This window comes from Muntiacus reevesi, chromosome 12, assembly GCF_963930625.1.
Source record: "Muntiacus reevesi chromosome 12, mMunRee1.1, whole genome shotgun sequence".
Taxonomy (NCBI): Eukaryota; Metazoa; Chordata; class Mammalia; order Artiodactyla; family Cervidae; genus Muntiacus; species Muntiacus reevesi.
Window position 1 is genome coordinate 55,362,462 of NC_089260.1, and position 20,390 is coordinate 55,382,851.

A 20,390-nucleotide genomic window follows, 5' to 3' on the forward strand; every position below is an offset into this window, starting at 1 on the left:
TATGTCTATGTATAACAGAATCACTTGGTTGTACAGCAGAAATTAACACAACATTGTAAATCAACTATACTTCAATAAAATGAGGTCTGCCCATAATTCTTTTTTAACAGAATTCTAGAACCGTTTCTAAGAACGATTTCCTAAACAGCCTTTGCTAAGAGGCCTTATGTCACTTCTTACCTTTTTTTTTTTTTTTCCCACTTCTTACCTTTTAATGTCTCGCTTTCTCTGATAAGGAAAGCTCCAGCGCTGTTCCCTGGGGCCAGAAGCTGCCTTTCTGCATCTTTCCTGGTTATATCCTTGAAAAACCACCTGTGAAGACATATTAACATCCCATGGGTATTGTAATCCCAGGGAGAAAAAAGATGAAGAAAAAGCAAGAAATCCAGCATGTCACAAAGAACCATTCCAGACCACTCCAGGTGAGGACTCACTCTTCAGTTTCCAAGGTGTTGACTTTGGCCACATAGTTGCTGGGAATGAAGCCTTCTTTCTTTGTCGAGATGGACTTGGCTTTCCACCACTCTCCATGCCTGGAATAGAAACCCGCATCAGAAAGGGTTTGTTGGACTTCCCTGATGGTGCAGTGGTTAAGAACCACCTTGTAATGCAAGGGATGTGAATTCAATCTCCCGTCAGGGAACTAAGATCCCGCACGCCATGGGGCAGCCAAGCAAGTGCTTGCGCCTCCAAGAAAGAGCCCACGTGCCATAGCTAAGACTCGACGTGGCCAAATAAATATATATTAAAAAAAGAAAAAAAAGGGTTTGTATTCAATGACTCAAGAACTACAAGAGCAATTGTCTTAAGGTGTTTGTCTTGTGGGCTGTGGGACAGTGGGGAAGACCCTGGGACCCCAGAATGCAGGGGAAAAGTTGATGCATCCTGATGAAATATAAATATGTTTAGTGATAGAAGCAAAGGAAAACAGCCTCATGACTGAAGTGTGGGTCTCTGTGCTCAGAGCTGCTGCATAAGAGTTGGTGAAAATGGTTTCCAACTTGCAGAAGCAGAGTTCTTAACTTCCCCGGGGATATCTACAAAATGGGCTTCCCTGGTGGCTCAGAGGGTAAAGAATCTGCCTATAATGGAGGGGACCTGGGTTTGATATCTGGGCTGGGACGATCCCCTGGAGGAGGGCATGGCAAATCACCCCAGTATTCTTGCCTGGAGAATTCCAAGGAGAGAGGAGTCCATGGGGTCACAAAGAGTAGGATACAACTGAATGACTAACACTTTCACTTTTCACACTTAGAGAAATGGGAGTCAAGGGAATAAAAGGTCATAGTTCTTAAGTTATAAACGCCTTTGTTGAAATGGCTAGTGTCGACAGGCTGATGCCATGGAAAAAAAAATAGAAAACCATAAAACAGTCCCAAGCAGATGAGCCTCATCACCACCTCGCATATCCTGCGAGGGGCATGGAGCCAGGGAAGGGGCTGGGGAGGGAGGAACGGATGGGTCACCAACGGATGAGCCTCAGCTGTGCTCCCGTCAGGTTCCCACACCGAGACAAGACCCTCATCCAGCAAGACATGAAGGACAATTACAACTGGCGCTAAGCTGTGCCTGTGCCATATTTGTAAAACACACACACACACACACACAAGCCGTTTCTGGTTCACAAGTGAGACACTAAGATACAGAGTTGAAGGGACTTGTCTTGGTCACATAGCGATCAAGTGGCAAGGCCAGGATGAGGCTCAAGGTCACACTCAGCCAGTAATGGACAACCCTCTCAGCCACTCAACACCTTATACGAAGGGTCTCCCTCCTCCAGCCAACCAAGGGTCTCCTGTTGGCCGGCCAAGGTGACCCTATATGAAGAGCAGTAGAATTACTGAAGTCCCTTATTCTCAGCATGGTCCTGAGCCCCGTGAGTCAGCCTGGAGGGGTCAAGAAAACGATGTCCAAGCATCTTCACAGAAGCGCTAAGCGCTGAGTAGGGGCTTTCCCCGAGATGACCGCTGCCTCGGCGCCCTGCCCTGATGATACACACCCAGTCGGACCCACACACTCAGTGTGAATTTGAGGAAAATAAGAAAGTAAAAATGTCATTAAAAGAACATGCAGGGACTTCCCTGGTGGTTCAGCGGTCAGGAATCCACCCGCCAATGCAGGGGACATGGTGCAGGAACTAAGATCCCACATGCCCCGAGGCAATGAAGCCCACAGGCCACAACTAGAGAGCCGGTGTACTGCAACTACTGAAGCCCGTTACACTCCGGAGCTCATGCTACAAGAGAAGCCACTGCAGCTAGAGAAAGCCCGAGAGCAGCAACAAAGACCCAGCACGGCCAAAATTAATTTTTTAAAATATTTTTTAAAAAGAAATGCAAACTCCACATAGATCTAAGCCTCTTAAGGTAGCACAAATGGATAAGGAAAGACAATGGTGTTTGGTTTCAGAGGAAAAACCCTTGGGAACTGCTCACAGAAATGCCTAAGAGGAAAATCCCTCTGGCCCTGCTCCTTCTGGCAGCAACAAGGCTGGGGTTCCGTGCCCACCCCCAGAGGGGTGTCTGCCGTGCTGTGCCGCTGGGCCAAGCCCAGGGAGGGGGACAGACTTCGGGACTTGGTGCTATAGAAGAGAGACCCCGGCTGCACTTACTGCTCCAGGACTTTCATCTTCTCCCCTTTCTTGAAGGACAAGTCATCTGGGTGGATGCCATCGTACGGATACAATGCGATCACGATGTCCCCTTGCTCCTCTGGATCTGAAAATGACCAAGGCGAGAGAAGACCTTTAAGAATCCACAGCAGAATGTTTAAAATGGATAATCAGCAAGGACTGACTGTATGGCCCAGGGAACTCTGCTCAATGTCATGTGGCAGCCTGGAGGGGAGGAGAGTTTGGGGGAGGATGGATACATGTATACATATGGCTGAGTCCCTTCACTGTTCACCTTCCCTGTTCACAACATTGCTAATCGGCTATACCCCAAAATAAAATAAAAAGTTTTTAAAAAAAAGAATCCACAGCAGAAATGTTGTAACAGCTTGTCAAGGGGCACAGAGGGCAGGGATGTACTGAGGAAACAGGCAGCGGGAGAGAAGACCGGTTTTCCCCCCAGAGGGCTTGGAGGCCATGTGGTCTGTGGTTGGCCACACACTGTACACAGTGGTACAGTCTGTCATCTCAAATCATAGAGACCTATGACCTCAATGACTTCCAGCTCTAGGTTTAAAATACGATACACCTGTGCTCATAGCAGCATTGTTTACAAAAGCTAAAAGGAGAAAACTATCTGAGGACACTGTGTATACATACCACAGAATAAAGGAAGCAAAATTCTGACACCTGCTACAACAAGACGAACCTTAAAGACATTATGCTAAGTGACATAAGTCAGCCGCAAAAGGACAAATACTATTTGATTCCACTTAGGCGAGATCCCCAGAGCCGTTAAACTCATAGAGACAGAAAGGAGAATGGTGGGGACCAGGGGCCGGGAGGATGGGGGGGTGGGAGTGTGTGCTTCATGGCCACAGAGTTTCTGTTTGAAATGATGGAAAGTTCACCATCCCAAATGGAGAGATGAATGGATGGAAGTGATGACTGCACAAAAATGAGAAGGTAGTTAATGCTACCGACCTGAACACTTCCATGGCTAAAATGATAAACTGTATGTTATGTCTATTTTTCCACAATTAAAAAAAAATTCGGAAACATATAGTTTTTCAAGGCAGAAGCCTAGTGTGTCTCCCTTTGCCTGGCAAAACAATAAAACTATCCTTTTCTACCTCACCCGACCGCCCGCCCCCTCAAAATCAACAAAAACATCCAGGACAACTACTTTACAGAGACTCAAACAGTAAAAAAAAGAAACTACCATGGCGTTATGAAAACATACCTTTAGTTTGAAACCTCTGTCCTGGTAAAAGCTGAGAGTCTGCAACCTAAGACAGAATATTCGTTAGAAAAATATTTTCTGTGTTTAGCGTTTTATGCTTACATTCACACTGTATGTTATGTCATTTTCGAACAGAAGCAAATAGGGTTAAGATTTGTTAATTTATTAAGCCAGAAAGAAGAGGAGTGCAGGGGAACAGTCCTGCGGAGCTGTGTTCCGATCCCTGCCCCAACCCTGACCATGGAAAGGCTTTTCCTTCTTCAGCAACCACTGGCCTGGGGGCGACAGGACATGTCCAGCACTCTGAGCTGCTGCTGATCCAATCGGCACCCTCTCCCTGCTTTGGTACCAGAGCCCGAATATCCTTGGGGATGGCAGTTTGCCCTGCAACATGGTGATGCTTCCCAATTCTCCAGCCTTCTATGCAGATGGCAAGGGGTTGAGCTGCAGGCAGGTGATGGGGCTTTGGGATCGGTTTTCTTATTCCCTGGCCTTCTTCTTTCTGCCCAGAAGCAAGTGATGAGCTGGGCTTTCAGCAGCCATGGATACCAGTGACCAGAAACAGCAGAGAAAAAAAATGGAGAGGGGTCCTGGGGGTCACTCGGGTCCTTAGTGACCTTGTGGAAGTGCCACCCAGGCCAGGATTGCTGATCTTCACTTTTCCCAGACTTGTTTTAAAAGCTGCTGTAAGGGCTTGGTCACTGGCAGCTGAGAACAAGTCCTAACAGATACAGGCTTCCTGTGGCTGACCCCGATTCCGCTGTGGGGACAGATGGCATCCCTGTTATTTTAGCTTGGAGCTGAATGATCAGGAAGGGCCTGGTGTACAAAAGGCCACCTCAATCACCTTGGAAATCAAATTCCTTTTTCCTTCGTTGACATGGGGAGGATGTGTGAGACTTCCTGGGCTTAATCGTGTTTCTCTTTGATTAATGTGATTGAATGGAATATGGACCAAAACAGCCTGTACTGAAATTTAAATTTCTGATGGAAGTCAGCCCATCAAATCTCCAGGGCAGGGGGTGGGAAGCAGGGGATTACGTTTTTCTGGCTCAGAAACTCTTGGCTCCGGATGATCTTTCAATACTTATTTCAAGGAGTTCTATACTGATTTTTAAACTCATTCAGATTTGCATAATTAGAATATATGATTAATTTTAAAGGAGTTAGAGGAAACAATTAGAAGACAAGAAAATGATTAAATCATTCTGAAAGCAGCAAGCTGATTTTCAAATATCAAAGAGTCCTTAATTGACAAATGATTGAACACACTCTTCAGAAGGTCAAAACACGTGTATAGAACTCATCTGTCACCACTCTTCTCTAAAATGTCTTTTGCTTAGAGTGTTGTTGAATTCGTGTCAGTTCAGCCTTGCTGTCATACAATACAGCCTGTAATCAATACAGGGGTGTGTTTTGGGCACATCTGGCTGGAACTGAACGTTATCCATGGACTAAGGCCCAACTGCCCAGTTCACACACCAGGGCACCTGTGACCACAGAAGGCAGAATGCACTGTGCTCCAGGGGTGCATGAGGGAACCGAGAGATTTCAAACATGCTTTCTACTTCTGCTTTCTACCTTAACTTCCAACCCCCTTTACTCTTACCCAGAGGAAAAATGGTGTGCAAGTTTACACTGGTCCCCTTTGCTTTTCTGAATGAAGGACATCTTCTTTCATTATGTTAAAAAAAAATGGGGGATTTTAAACCGTGTAAAATCTACAGCACATGACACTAGAAAAAGTCAGGTCCTTTTTATGATGCCTTTGAAGTCTGTAATGAGAAAATTATCTGTGATTCCAAGTCCTTATATCATTTCATTTTCTATTAGTCATATTTCCATAGCATAGCTCCACATCTATACCTATTTATGTGATGTGTTTTTGAATAAGTATTTATAACCAAATTATAAAAGTTATTAATAATTTTGTACATTTTGAGTTTCTATATGTAAAATTACAATGTTGTTTTAAAATTTTTATTTATTTTTGGCCGTGCTGGGTCTTCATTGCTGTGCACGGGCTTTCTCTAGTTACGGGGCTATTCTCTAGTTGCGGTGTACAGGCTTCTCATTGCAGTGGCTTCTCGTGAGCACGGGTTCTAAGGCACACAGGCTTAACTGCCCTGTGGCATGGGGGTTCTTCTGGACAGGGGATCAAATTCACGTCCCCTGCATTGGCAGGAGGACTCTTTACCAGTGACCACCAGGTAAGTCCACAATGTTTTTCTTAAATTTCTTTTTTGGTTGTGCACCACAGCCTATAGGGTCTTAGTTCCCCAGCCAGGGATCAAACCCTTGCCCCCTGCATTGGAAGCATAGAGTCTTAAAAACTGGACTGCCAGGGAAGTTCCTAAAATTATAACATTAACTTATCTGTCTAGAAATATCATGCAGGGAATTAACAACATAATGTATTCATTCTTCATCTCTACTTTTTTGCAAGAATACCAACACCGACTTACCAATCTCAACAATGACATGTGACCTTGACACACACCATACCTGCAGGATAATGGGGAACGTGGGGGAGAGGGCTGGTAGAGGGCGTGACAACAATAATATACTTCTAGAATGCCAAGGCATTTAAAAACATGTCAGATTAGAGAAACAATGAAAACTCTTAATGAAGGCATTTGGACTAATGTGAAATAAGCTGCTTTCAGCTTAAACACTGAAACACTGGTTTCCATAAAAACCAGGCAATGGGGGATGCACATATATGCAGTGAGCAAACAGAAAGGAACTAAGATCCGAACTAAAGTACATTTAAGGTTGTAATTATCCAAAACTCTGTTCCTTTCTTCCATGAAAGTGATATTAGTTCTTTGCCAAGCATTTCTCAAACGCATCAGAGAGCACATCCATCATGTAAAAATGCTGGTACAGATATCTGTCCTAGGTTAGAAGGCAGAATTAGTTGCTTTTTAAAAAAATCTTTTAATTCTCTATAATAAGTCATGACAACTTCAGTGTTTGTACTGGTTTGAATTAATTGAAGAACAACATGATGGGATAAAGTATGATGGCTGCCCTGGTGGCTTAGCAGTAAAAAATATACCTGCCAACGTGGGAGACACAGGTTTGATCCCTGGGTCAGTAAGATCCCCTGAAGAAGGAAACGGCAACCCATTCCGGTATTTTTGCCTGGGAAATCTCATGGAGAGAGGAGACTGGTGGGCTATGGTCCACGGAGTTTCAAAGAGCTGGACATGACTGGGCGACTAAACAACAACAACATCTACCAAAGGGCATATTAGCACCTATTTTGGTTTCCGACTTGAATTCAGCATTTCCATCTGCTTCCAGACCACTAATCTTATTGCCCATCTTAAGTCACACAAGCTCATATACATGTCCTTACATAAAAAGAGAGGGTAATTTGTACCAGTGACAGGCAAGGTGATAATCGCCACACATAAGAAGGTGACCAAAGGCCCCTTTATTGTACATTAAGTGGCCTGGTTGTCTCGAATATATTTGTAAACTCTTTAAAGGATTAAGTTACAAAGTATATCAAAAATTATTTGAGGTCCAAGTAATTAACATGATTTTTTGAGGTTTTTTGGCATGCACATGGTACAGATTTGGAGTTTAAATTATGCAGCCATGCTTTGATCCTGCTGTGGGAACGCTCCCCTGAGACTATCTACTTACTGGCCTTTGGTGTTTATTGGACGTTGGATCTCTCACATAAATAGTTCGGTCAGTATTACGTACTGGTTGCGTCTTCAAATCTACTCCATCGTCATTCAGATTGTCTTTCCTTTTTGACTTTATACATCCCATAGTTCCTGTTGGAATACAAAAGCAATGGCATCGTTTTACCATTCCAGAACTGGCTTCCAGCCACCAAAGTCTCTCCATTAATCAAGAGAACGTGATAGCGACTCAATAACAACAAATACACTTCTATTCTTCATCGCTGATGATTTAACCAATTCAAAAAGGTGAAGACTGTTCACAAGCCAGGTGTGCGTTCATAATCTGTTCACTCATTCATTCAACAACAATTTATTGAGCATCAGTTTTATGTCAGCATCAATTCCCGCCCTAAAGACGCTCCTATTCTAGTGGTGAAGATGTGTGAATTAAAATAACAATGCAATGTGGCAAGTCAATGACAGAGGATGCACAGGACATAGGAAAGGACATTGACCTCAGGGAAGAGGAAAAGGATGTGGGCGAGGGAAGCGTCCTGATGGAAATGCTTTGAGTCAGAATGGGAGTGATGTCAGCTAGGTGGCAGAGTCAGTAAAGGGATTCCAGGAAGACAGAACTTCACATGCAAAGAACTGGCCCCAGGAACACGGCCCCTTCGGGGAACTAGTTCAAGTCGAACCCTTCAGGGAACAAGTAGGGAAATCCAGGAGTTGGGCTGGAGGCGGAGGCTTGGCTGAAGATGAATGCCACTATGCAAGGTGAAGTGAGAGGACCTGGGGCTTCAAAGGCAAACATGATGAAGAGCCAGGAAGTAAAAAGGGTGGCTCCAACCTTATGTGGCTTGGGGCCTGGGGCAATGGCGGTGGCCTTCACAGAGACTGGAAATCAAAGAGAAGACACAGGTATGGAGAAAAGATGCTTGCAGGAACATCCACACGATCACACCTGTAGACTTCCCAGTGAGAAGTGTTAAGTGTGGAAAACAGGAGAGATGTCAGAGCCAGAGGCACAGAGGGTGCCACCAGCCACCTTAAGGCCTCAGGAAAGATCCCCGACAGAAGGGGGCTTGGGCACAACCAGTGAGACAGATGGAAAAGCGAGCGAAGTCGCTCAGTCGTATTCGACTCTTTGCAACCACATGGACTGTAGCCTACCAGGCTCCTCCGCCCATGGAATTTTCCAGGCAAGAGTACTGAAGTGGGTTGCCTTTTCAACCACCCTTCTAAAGGCTAAACTCTTATCTGTCTATTCAGTTATACTAGGATGTATACAGCGCCACCCAAAGCAAACTGGGAACTTTAGATCTAAAGGTGACTTTAAAACTGAAATCGGATATGACTATTCCTCACGGCACAGCCTCACGGTCAAACTTATACATTAAAAACAGAACAAAATCGGTTATGCACTCCTCTACAAGGTACTGGAGGGCAGTGTTCCCAAACCCAAAGGCACATGAGAATCGCCTAGGTTCACAGAGCAGATTCCCTGGACACAGTCCAGGAAGTTCTCCCGGGGCACAGCAGGGCGGGTGCTCTGCCGTGACTGTCTCTCTCAGGTCAAAGGGGACCCCTGCCCAGAGCATCACAGAACAAGGACGGTTTCACGTGGGGAAGGCAGGCCATGGGAGTTCGGAACACCTCCTGGAGGAGGAACGGGTTAAAAAAAGCCTCAGGAGCGCATCCCTACTGCCCCGGCTTGGCCCACCTTTGGTCCCAAAGGCCTCGGCGACCACCGCCTTGTTTATCATCTCATTGGCTGACGTAGGAAGCCTCTGAGGACGGTCACGCCTCTTTCTGAAACTAGTGAGCTGTAGTTCCCAAAATAAAGGGGAAGCAAGTACTTCTTTGACTCAAAACAGCACGGTGTGTTTTTTTTTTCTTTCGTGTGCTGAAGTTTCTGAAATGGGATGGGTTTTCTAGTTGGTCTGTAAATAAACAGGGGAGTTCTTTTTTGACCCATCCCACCTCCACCCCTACTCCTACCCTCCAAAAAAAAATGTGTTTTTACCTTATTCACATTAGAATGGGGCTGCATGAAGGAGGGAAGTCGGTATTGGAAAAGGCCAACCTTAGTGGACCCCAGTGGTTCCCTGAACTGCGAGGGGAGCAGCCCAGCGGGCCCCTAGGACACTCGCATCCCTGGTCATGTACACCTCTCCCCAAGATGTTTCCCGGGAGCCCACTTTTCTCCCCAGACTCTCCCTGGTTCCAACACACTCCAGTTCTGTCTTTTTTCCAGATCTGGACCCAAACGTTACCTCCTCAGCAGGTCTTCTGAAGCAGACAGGCTGGAGCCCAGCCTGTTTCTTCTCTGAAATACCACTCTGAGCAGGTGCTCCAGGAGGGCTCGTGGAAAGAAGGGATGGACCAAGCGCTCAGGCTGCAGTACCCTGGGCTTCCAATGTGCTCATCCCAGGCCCTCCCGCTCCAGACAGGCAAGGAAAGGCAAAGGGGACATCCCTGCCCCAGACATTGTTGTTGTATTGGAGATAGAGGCATAGAGACCTGTAGAACTAACTACTAGTTGATAGGAAAAATAGGTTAAAGCATCAAAATAATCAGACAGGTCCATGATGTGTCAAAAGGTGCGAACTTCAGAAGTATTCCCTGAATGAGCTTTGAATGAGTAGGTAAGTGGGGGAGGACATGTGGGTGGATCATTGGAGATATCTGAATACATGTGGATTTGATCCTGGGGAATCATGCAGTTCATTGGTGTGATGATGGTACTCTGGTCATGCAGAAGGTCCACATCTGAGGAGATGCTCGTGAGGCAGTTAGGGATGTGGGCTCAGGGTATCTGTAAACTGTCAACATTTCCACCAAAACAAAAAAGAGAAAGGGGGGACAAGGGAGCAAGAGGAGGGGACAAATGTGGCAAAATAGTTTAAGAAAAACTAGGGACTTGAGGTGAGGATGTATTTTTCTGTAGATTTGAAATTTTCAAAATAAAAAATCAGATAAGGGAGAACATAGGAGGGCAGCATAAAAGACTTTATGCAAAAAAAATTGCTTGCAAGATATTAGCTACCCCTGTAGTGTCTGTGCGTGTGTGCAGACATTTGTGTGTGAAGGCAGATGAGATTAGAAAGTCAGTCTGTGGGTGTTAGTGATATGGCACAGATAGGGGAATTGGTGGTCTGGTCCTCTGAAGGGGTGATGGTGATCGTCTGAGGGCAGTGGCCATGGAAAGGAAGACAGAGAATGAAAATTAAAAGCAGGAGGATGTGTGAGGGGGTCGTCTAATCTGCAGATTATTATTTATTTATGCATATTTCATGATTTCCCTCCCCCTCATCACATGGGCTTCCCTGCTGGCTCAGATGATAAAGAATCCACCTGCAGTGCAGGAGACCTGGGTTCGATCCCTGGGTGGGGAAGCTCCCCTGAAGAAAGGAATGGCAACCCGCTCCAGTATTCTTGCTGGAAAATTCCAAGGACAGAGGAGTCTGGCGAGCTACAGTCCATGGGGTCACAAAGAGTCAGATATGACCGAGTGACTTTCACTTCTCATCACACAGATAATTGAGAGCCCCGTGTGCACACTGGAGAGGAAGACCCTAACCCACTAGCACTGAGCTTTGAGTTTGGGTCCCTGCAGTTCAAACACTCCAGCAAAAGAGCTCAGATAGCATCCTGTTGCATCAGAGGACAAACAGCACCAGGTCCTCAATTCTTTTCACTGTGCCACGATACCAGGAAAACACAAAACCCAGGGCCCCCCAACAAAAACTGAGAGCCCAGTTACATGTTTGCGAGTGATAGGAGCCACGCTTTATAAGGATTTACACCTTAGTATTTATTTTTGAATTAAATATCTGTAATTTTCTGAGCATCTCATCTAATCCTCGAAGAAACCCCATGACCCAGGTATTATTATTAATCCCATTTTACAGAGGAGTAAATGGAGGCGTGGAGAGATTATCTGACTGGCCTCAAACCATTGCACAAGTGAATGGTGGACTCATAGCTTTCGCCTGAAGTATGTGCTTTTTCTCCTTACCCTTTTGCCAAAAAAAGGCTATTTTGAAACGTGTTTTATCTCATTATTAATGATGCTGAAGACACCGTTTTTTATAGCCTGCTTCTTTCTCAAAAAGGATTTGAAATGCTTCTACCAAAAAGTGAGTTTATGCCATATGACCCAGCAATACCACTTCTGGGCATACACACCGAGGAAACCAGATCTGAAAGAGACACGTGCACCCCAATGTTCATCACAGCACTGTTTATAATAGCCAGGACATGGAAGCAGCCTAGATGCCCATCAGCAGATGAATGGATAAGGAAGCTGTGGTACATATACACCATGGAATATTACTCAGCCGTTAAAAAGAATTCATTTGAATCAGTTCTAATGAGATGGACGAAACTGGAGCCCATTATACAGAGTGAAGTAAGCCAGAAAGATAAAGAACATTACAGCATACTAACACATATATATGGAATTTAGAAAGATGGTTAACAATAACCCTATATGCAAAACAGAAAAAAGAGACACAGAAGTACAGAACAGACTTTTGAACTCTGTGGGAGAAGGTGAGGGTGGGATGTTTCAAAAGAACAGCATGTATATTATCTATGGTGAAACAGATCACCAGCCCAGGTGGGATGCATGAGACGAGTGCTCGGGCCTGGTGCACTGGGAGGACCCAGAGGAGTCGGGTGGAGAGGGAGGTGGGAGGGGGGATCGGGATGGGGAATACGTGTAACTCTATGGCTGATTCGTGTCAATGTATGACAAAACCCAAAAAAAAAAAAAAAAAAAGTGAGTTTAACAAACTGGAAACAGCAAACTCTAGGTGAGGAAAAGAAAATGCAAATGTGGATCCAGATTTGCAGTTGGAGCTTTCCGGCAGGAAGAGCCACAGCCAGCATCACAGGGCGATCTCCTGGGAAAGAGGAAGCTGACCTGGGTTCACAGTGGACGGGGACACCCCAGCATAAAATTTCTAAAGTTTCACAGGATGGGCTTCACATAAAGTATTGTCGGCAATGTCTTCGATATTTCTTTTTAAGCAGTAAATGAAAGCACATTTTACATGTGGACTCCGTTGTTATTCAGTTGTTTAGTCGTGTCTGATTCTTTGTGACCCCATGGACTGCAGCACACCAGGCTTCCCTGTCCTTCACCATCTCCCAGAGTTTGCTCAGACTCATGTCCATTGAGTCAGTGATGCCATCCAACCATCTCATCCTCTGTTGACCCCTTCTCCTCCTGCTCTCAATCTTTCCCAGCAGATCTGAATTAATCATGATAATACCTGAGGGTCTGACATGAAAATACACCCCTAGGATGTTGTTCATCATAGAAGCTCAAGTAGATGATCTAACCAGACACAGACAGTAGGCGACCCTCTGTCACAAAGGGACCTCCACCAACATATCCAGAAAACAGGATTGGGCGACTTTTCTGTCCAGACATTCACTGGGGCAAATATCCATTAGTGGTGCCTCATCCTCACTGAAGGGTCTTTGAATACTAAAATCTTTGCTTAAAAAAGAAAAACCTGAAGAAACTCTGGGATAAAAGGCTAATTATGACTCCTCGTTTATCATCGGGCTGCTCATGGTCAGACCAAATAATGTCCCACAGTTATCCACATGCTTAGCAAGGAAGCAGCTGTCCACCTGGAATTCCACTTCTAAGAAGTTGTTCTTTTTTCTCTCTCTCCAGCTTTTTTTTTTTTTTGACAATCTTATTGATTTACTGGTTTTGCTGGGTCTTCGTTGTGCCATGCAGGCCTCTCTAGTTGTGGTGCTTGGGCTTAGTGGCCCTGTGGCATGGGGGATCCTAGCTTCCCGACCAGGGCTCAAACCCCTGTCCTCTACATTGGAGGGTAGGTTCTTTAGGGAACCTAAATCAGCAGGGAAGTCTCTCTCTCCAGCTTTATTGAGATATAACTGACATAAACCATTGTATAAGTTTAAGGTGTACAATGTGATGATTCGATATACTTACATATTGTGAAATGATAACCTCAAAACAGTTAACACACTCATCACTTCACACTTTTAGGGGTTTTTGTTGTTGTTGTTTGTTTGTTTTTATGGTGAGAACTTGTAGAGAATTTGTTCTTTAAATATGCTTACACAGAGCACAAGGATGTTCATACTGGTGTTATTTATATGACAGCACAGACAATCTAGATGTCCATCAACAGGGGTTGCGTTGTTGTGTGTTAGTTGTTCAGTCATGTCTGACCCTTTGCGACCCCATGGACTGTAGTCTGCCAGGCTCCTCTGTCTATTTCGTTCTCCAGGCAAGGATACTGAAGTGGGTTGCCATTCCCTGCTCCAGGGGATCTTCCCAACCCAGGAATTGAACCCAGGTTTCCTACATTGCAGGCAGATTCTTTACCATCTGAGGCACCAGGGAATCCTGATAGGGGACAGTTCATTAAATTAGGCCAAACTAACATATTATATCACATGGATCATAGTCTTGCCTAACTCTGTGAAACTAAGCCATGCCATGTAGGGCCACCCAAGATGGATGGGTTATGGTGGAGAGTTCTGACAAAATGTGGTCCACTGCAGAAGGGAATGGCAAACCACTTCAGTATTCTTGCCTAGAGAACCCCATGAACAGTATGAAAGCAGGAAGAGAAGGGGATGACAGAGGATGAGATGGTTGGATGGCATCACCGACTCAATGGACACGAGTTTGGGTAAACTCCGGGAGTTGGTGATGGACAGGGAGGTCTGTCGTGCTGCAGTCCATGGGGTCGCAAAGAGTCAGACACAACTGAGTGACTAAACGGAACTGAACTGGGCATATTATAAGAGTGAGGAGGGTTAAAAAGAGAGATTTGCATAACTTGGATGCTCTTGACCACCAATCATTGTTAATTGAAAAAAATTCATATATATCCATCAATTTAAGTAATCAATCAGCACACACACACACACACGCACACATCCATGTATAATTAATGTGCACAGAAAATAGTTTGAAAGGATTCCACCATCAACTTGCTTAGGTTCTGAAGTCCACTTGTAAGGTGCAGCAGCCCATATAGAAATTTTCTCTTAAAAATGTCTAAGGAAGGGAGTTTCCTGGTGGCCTAGTGGTTAGGATTTGGTGCTGTCACTGTGGTTACCCAGGTTCCATCCCTGGCCCAGGAACTGAGATCCCATAAGCCCCACTGTGCAGCCAAAATATATATATATTTAAAAATTCCTAAGAAAGACACCACAATTTGCAAAATATTTTGGAGAAAAGAACTGTGAAGTCAGATTGCTAAACTCAAATCCTGCATCCCTCAATTATTAACTGTGTGGTCTTGGCCAGCAACCTAACCTCTGTGCTTCAGTTTCCTTCTGAAAAAAAATGGAGATCACTTCATCTAGCTCATCAGTTTGTTATGAGGGTGACGTGCCTTAAATAAGTAATATTTGTAAAGTGCTTAGAAGTAAAGCAGCACATAGTAACAGCTATATACATCTCTGCTAAATAACACATAAATAAATGTAGCCCAAAGGCTAGGTTTCCCTCCATTACTGGGAGAGAGAGAAGCTATGATGAGAAGCACAAGGAAACCCCGTTTCAGCCCAAAGAGGGACCCACAGCAGCACACTTCCCAAATCAGCTTCTGGCTGGCACATGCCCCATTTACACCTTCTAAATGGAGCTTTTCTCCCTTCTCCCACTTCCCCTCTGTTAGGCAAGGTAGCCTAGACATCAGGTCACTCTGTTGTCTCCTTTTTTAAAAAAAAAATTATATTTACTTATTTTTGGCTGTGCTGAGTCTTTGTGGCTGCATGGGCTTTTCTCTAGTTGCCGGGAGGTGGGACCGGTCTCTAGTTGCCGTTCTCAGGCTTCTCACTGTGGTGGCTTCTCTTGTTGTGGGCGCTCAGACTTCAGTAGTTGCAGCTTGAGGGCTCAGTAGTTGTGGCTGCTGGGCTCTAGAGCACAGGCTCAATATTGTGGTGCACGGGCTGAGTAGCTATGAGGGATGTGGGATCTTCCTGGATGAGGGATCAAATCCATGTCTCCTGCATTGGCAGGTAAATCCTTTACCACTGAGCCACCAGGGAAGCCCTGCTGTCCACTTTACTAACATGATGATGTGAACATAAATGTGTGTATTCAGTTCAGTTCAGTCACTCAGTCATGTCTGACTCTTTGCGACTCCATGGACTGCAGCACACCAGGTTTCCCTGTCCATCACCAACTCCCGGAGCTTACTCAAATTCATGTCCATCGAGTCGGTGATGCCATCCAACCATCTCATCCTCTGTCGCCCCCTTCTCCTCCTGCCTTCAATCTTTCCCAGCATCAGGGTCTTAGAAAAGAGTCAGTTATTTGCATCAGGTAGCCAAAATATTGGAGTTTCAGCTTCAGCATCAGTCTTTCCAATGAATATTCAGGACTGATTTCCTTTAGGGTGGACTGGTTGGATCTCCTTGCAGACCAAGGGACTCCAAAGAGTCTTCTCCAATACCACAGTTCAAAAGCATCAATTCTTCAGTGCTCAGCTTTCTTTATAACCCAACCCTCACATCCATACATGAATACTGAAAAAACCATAGCTTTGACTAGATGGATCTCTGAGGGGAAGGAATTCTGCAATGAAAGAAGTTCCTGAGCTTGGATTTACATAATATACATTTCAGGTAATATTTTGTTTTTCACCATAAGTTTCACAAGTTTAAAAGATATTCCATCATGGCCACTTCAGCCTGAAGTTCATATAAATTCACCTCTCGGCTACAGAAAGATTTTTAAATCACCAATTTCTCCTATTCTGAGAGCGAAAAGAAATAAAAACAGGAAATTGGATTGCTACTTTCCCTTTAAATCTGAACTCACATTTTAACAGCTATTTCACACATTTATGTTCAGAATCCGAGATTTTAAAATCAAAAAAACAAAGGTACTAGAATTTAACCCCTGAGAACATAAATTTCTTGCCTTTACAAAGTGCTACCAAAGAAATTTTTTTTTTTGCTTTGTTTTGTTTTTATTATGACTTAGCATGTTCTTTTTATGATGACTGATGTATTTGCTTTCTTTGAAGACGGGTGCCTTTATCCCAGCAGCCACACAGATACTCAACAAAAACATTTTTTTTTTCACTTCACTGCAACTTCCCAGACTGAATATGTACATTTGCACTACGCTTTCCCAGGAGCTAGTGAATAATGCATCCAGAGGTTCTGAAGTGCCCCCCTGGCCCCCTTTGGCCTGACCTTGTGAAATGTAAGTGGTCATTCTGGAGTGACCAGAAGCATCTCTAGGGCAGGAGACAGACAGCATGTGGGAGACGAGAGGAAGGTAAGGACTTGCTCGCTCTGACTGGCACAGTGCAGACCAGGAAGACACTACCAGAGATGGACCCATGCCTGGTGATCAAAGGTCCCTGTCAAAGTGCACTTGGAGCTGCACTCCCAACCACCCAAGGCCTCTTGCCTGACCGTGCAAGGAGCTCACCTCCAGAAGAGCTGAGTGAGGGAGCCTCAGAAGAGAAAGCAAGCCCCAGGAACATAGGAATGGGTGCCTACGATCCCAGACAAAAGTGGTCTTGAGCTTCCAAAGCAGGTTGAGCTTAGTTCCAGGATCATTCACAGGGACTCATTCCCAAGACAACTCTTTTTTTTTTTTTCATTTATTTTTATTAGTTGGAGGCTAATTACTTTAGTATTGTAGTGGTTTTTGCCATGCATTGACATGAATCAGCCATGGATTTACATGTATTCCCCATCCCGATCCCCCCTCCCACCTCCCTCCCAAGACAATTCTTATCTGGGCAACCTGGTACTGGTTATGTAGCCTGAGAGATATACCTTGCCTGCCCAAACAGAAACCTTACAGATGCCCTTTGACTGTTTTCCTTTTTCCTTTACTTTCCTTTACTTTTGGAGGCTTTTTTAGAGATGCAAAGCCCAGGGAAGAGTTGCAATCTTTTCTCCAAACTGTTTATAAGAGAGAGAGGGGTCAGAAAAGCCTCCTGGGAACAGTGTGGAGATTTTTTAAAAAACTGGAATTAGAACTGCCATATGACCCAGCAATCCCACTTCTGGGCATACACACTGAGGAAACCAGATCTGAAAGAGACACATGCAACCCCAATGTTCATCGCAGCACTACTTATAATAGCCAGGACATGGAAGCAACCTAGATGCCCATCAGCAGACGAATGGATAAGGAAGCTGTGGTGCATATACACCATGGAATATTACTCAGCCATTAAAAAGAATTCATTTGAATCAGTTCTAATGAGATGAATGAAACTGGAGCCCATTATACAGAGTGAAATAAGCCAGAAAGATAAAGACCAATATAGTATACTAACGTATATATATGGAATTTAGAAAGATGGTTAATGATAACCCTATATGCAAAACAGGAAAAGAGACACAGATGAACAGAACAGACTTTTGGACTCTGTGGGAGAAGGCGAGGGTGGGATGTTTCGAGAGAACAGCATCGAAACATGTATATTTTCTAGGGTGAAACAGGTCACCAGCCCAGGCTGGATGCATGAGACAAGTGCTCGGGCCTGGTGCACTGGGAAGACCCAGAGGGATCAGGTAGAGAGGGAGGTGGGGGGGGATCGGGATGGGGAATACATGTAAATCCATGGCTGATTCATGTCAATGCATGACAAAAACCACTACAATATTGTAAAGTAATTAGCTTCCAACTAGTAAAAATAAATGAAAAAAAAAAAAAGAGTAAAACATTGATAAAAAAAAAAAAAAAAAAGAAAAGCCTCCTGGGTATCCTGGGCGAGGAGGGGGACAGAAGAGGGAGCATCAAAACTCAACTCCATGATCAGAACCATCAATTACAACTTAAGTAGTTGTCTTTCTCTACTATAAAGCCCCCGCTAAGGTCTAAATCACTTTAGACCAACATTACTGTTTGACCAAAAGTCCATTTAGCCACAGCTATGGTTTTTCCAGTAGTCATCTACAGATGTGAAAGCTGGACCATAAAGAAGGCTGAGTGCCCAAGGTTTGTTGCTTTTGAACTGTGGTGCTGGAGAAGGCTCTTGAGAGTCCCTTGGACAGCAAGGAGATCAAACCAGTCCATCCTAAAGGAGATCAACCTTGAATACTCATTGGAAGGACTGATGCTGATGCTCCAATACTTTGGTCACCTGATGTGAAGAGCTGACTCATAGGAAAAGACCCTGATGCTGGGAAAGATTTAGGGCAGGAGGAGAAGGGGATGACAGAGGACGAGATGGTTGGATGGCATCACCGACTTAATGGACCTGAGTTTGTGCAAATTCTGGGAGATAGGGATGGACAGAGGAACCTGGTGTGCTGCAGTCCATGGGTCGAACTGACTTAGTGACTGAACAACAATAGGCATTTCCACGTGTACTAATATCATCCATTTGGTTGAGGTAGGGGATAGCTTCTTTCTCCCCAAATAACACAAGAGAAACTTGCACCTATCGACATCTTGGAAGACAGCAGAAGAAACAAGAAGGACAACTCTTATTTTGAAGGTGCAGAGTCACGATGAAAAACAGACTGTTTAAAATGGAAGTGATTTGACTCCAGTTGGTCAACTTAAGGTTGTTTTCCCACCTGCTGCTGCTCAGAGAGCTGGAGAGAGAAGAGTTAGATAATGTGAAATTTTCTTTTCCCTCCTTTTTCCTTTCTTTCCCTTTTTATTTTTGTGCACAGTTGAACTGAAGTGTGCAAAATGTGCAAGACTGTTTCACAGAAAATGCATCAGTTTTCGGAATTAGAGAGTGGTGATGGTTTTACAACCCATGAGTATACTAAAAGTGTATCAATAAAAAATTAATTTTAAAAAGCTCCCCTCCATGCTGAAATGAGAGACCTAGTGCATTACTGCTGATTCCCTCTTCATTAACTCTTCTTCAAGCCTTTGAAATAAAAATCTGATCCATTTTAATTTACCTCACATTTGCTGATATCTTTATTCAGTTTGAAACCATTTCTTTATTTTGTGCTTTAAGACCCAGGTGCAGCTTCAGGAAGACCCAGGGATCGGGCAATGAACTATAACATGAATGTGTGGCATAAAAGTGTGAACCTATCCTGTGACACAGAGATCTTTTGAAATAACAGTCAAATATGAAAGACGGCAAATCAACTGCATTTTTGGAAATTTAATAACCTGGTACTGTTTTTATCATTACATTAATTAGAGTGAGTCCAGAAAAGAAATGCAAGACAGTTTCAGAGGTAGATGAAGTTCAAATACCTGGAGGTTTGGCGTCCACCACAAAGAAAGTGGAAGAGAAATCTAGCTCTTGCTTGGAGGAGAGTGGAGAAGTGACAAAATGTGTGGGGAAGTTAGGAACCCAGATGTCTAGCTGCAGGTCTGGCCTGGATGGTCCTGTAGTTATAGACAAGACTAAGCCGGTCTCAGGATTCTAATCTCCTCACCATGAAATGAAATTGGTGGGTGTGGCACGAGACAGTATGTCAGTATATATCAAGGGCCTTTAAAATGTATCCACTTCTCAACACAACACCCACACCTCTCGCAATAAGAGATTTCTAAGAAAATAACCCGGTAGTTACACAAAGCTCTTAAGAAAGGGATTTTTATTGTGAGATTGCTTGTATTATAATACCATCCAATCAGAAATAGACTTGTTTGACATGGAAGAAACCTAAGTGTCCATCAACAGACAAATTGATAAAGAAGATGTGGTACATATGTGCATATACATATATATATACACCATATATATGCAAATGGAATATTATATATATATAATAGAAAATTATTGAACCATAAAAAGTATGAAACAATGTCATTTACAGCAACATAAATGGACCTAGAGATGATCATACTAAGTGAAGTAAGCCAGGCAGAGACAGACAAATATCATATATCACGTATGTGTAATCTAAAAAATGACACAAATGAACTTAT

The 20,390-nt window shown here is 44.1% G+C and overlaps 1 protein-coding gene across 2 annotated transcripts in view; it reads right to left on the minus strand.

Moving 5' to 3' along the window:
• Positions 1-20,390, minus strand: part of LYN (LYN proto-oncogene, Src family tyrosine kinase) — a 108,287-nt gene that overhangs the window by 40,766 nt on the left and 47,131 nt on the right. Inside the window, exons 2-6 of one of the 2 annotated variants that reach the window (XM_065902566.1) lie at positions 7,512-7,648; positions 3,855-3,900; positions 2,612-2,717; positions 435-533; positions 209-312 (exon numbers count right to left, since the gene is read on the minus strand). In XM_065902566.1, coding sequence (XP_065758638.1) covers positions 209-312; positions 435-533; positions 2,612-2,717; positions 3,855-3,900; positions 7,512-7,643 — 487 coding nt within the window. In that variant the 5' untranslated portion in view covers positions 7,644-7,648. The remainder of the gene's footprint in view (positions 1-208; positions 313-434; positions 534-2,611; positions 2,718-3,854; positions 3,901-7,511; positions 7,649-20,390) is intronic. The other variant, XM_065902567.1, reaches the window with a different exon arrangement.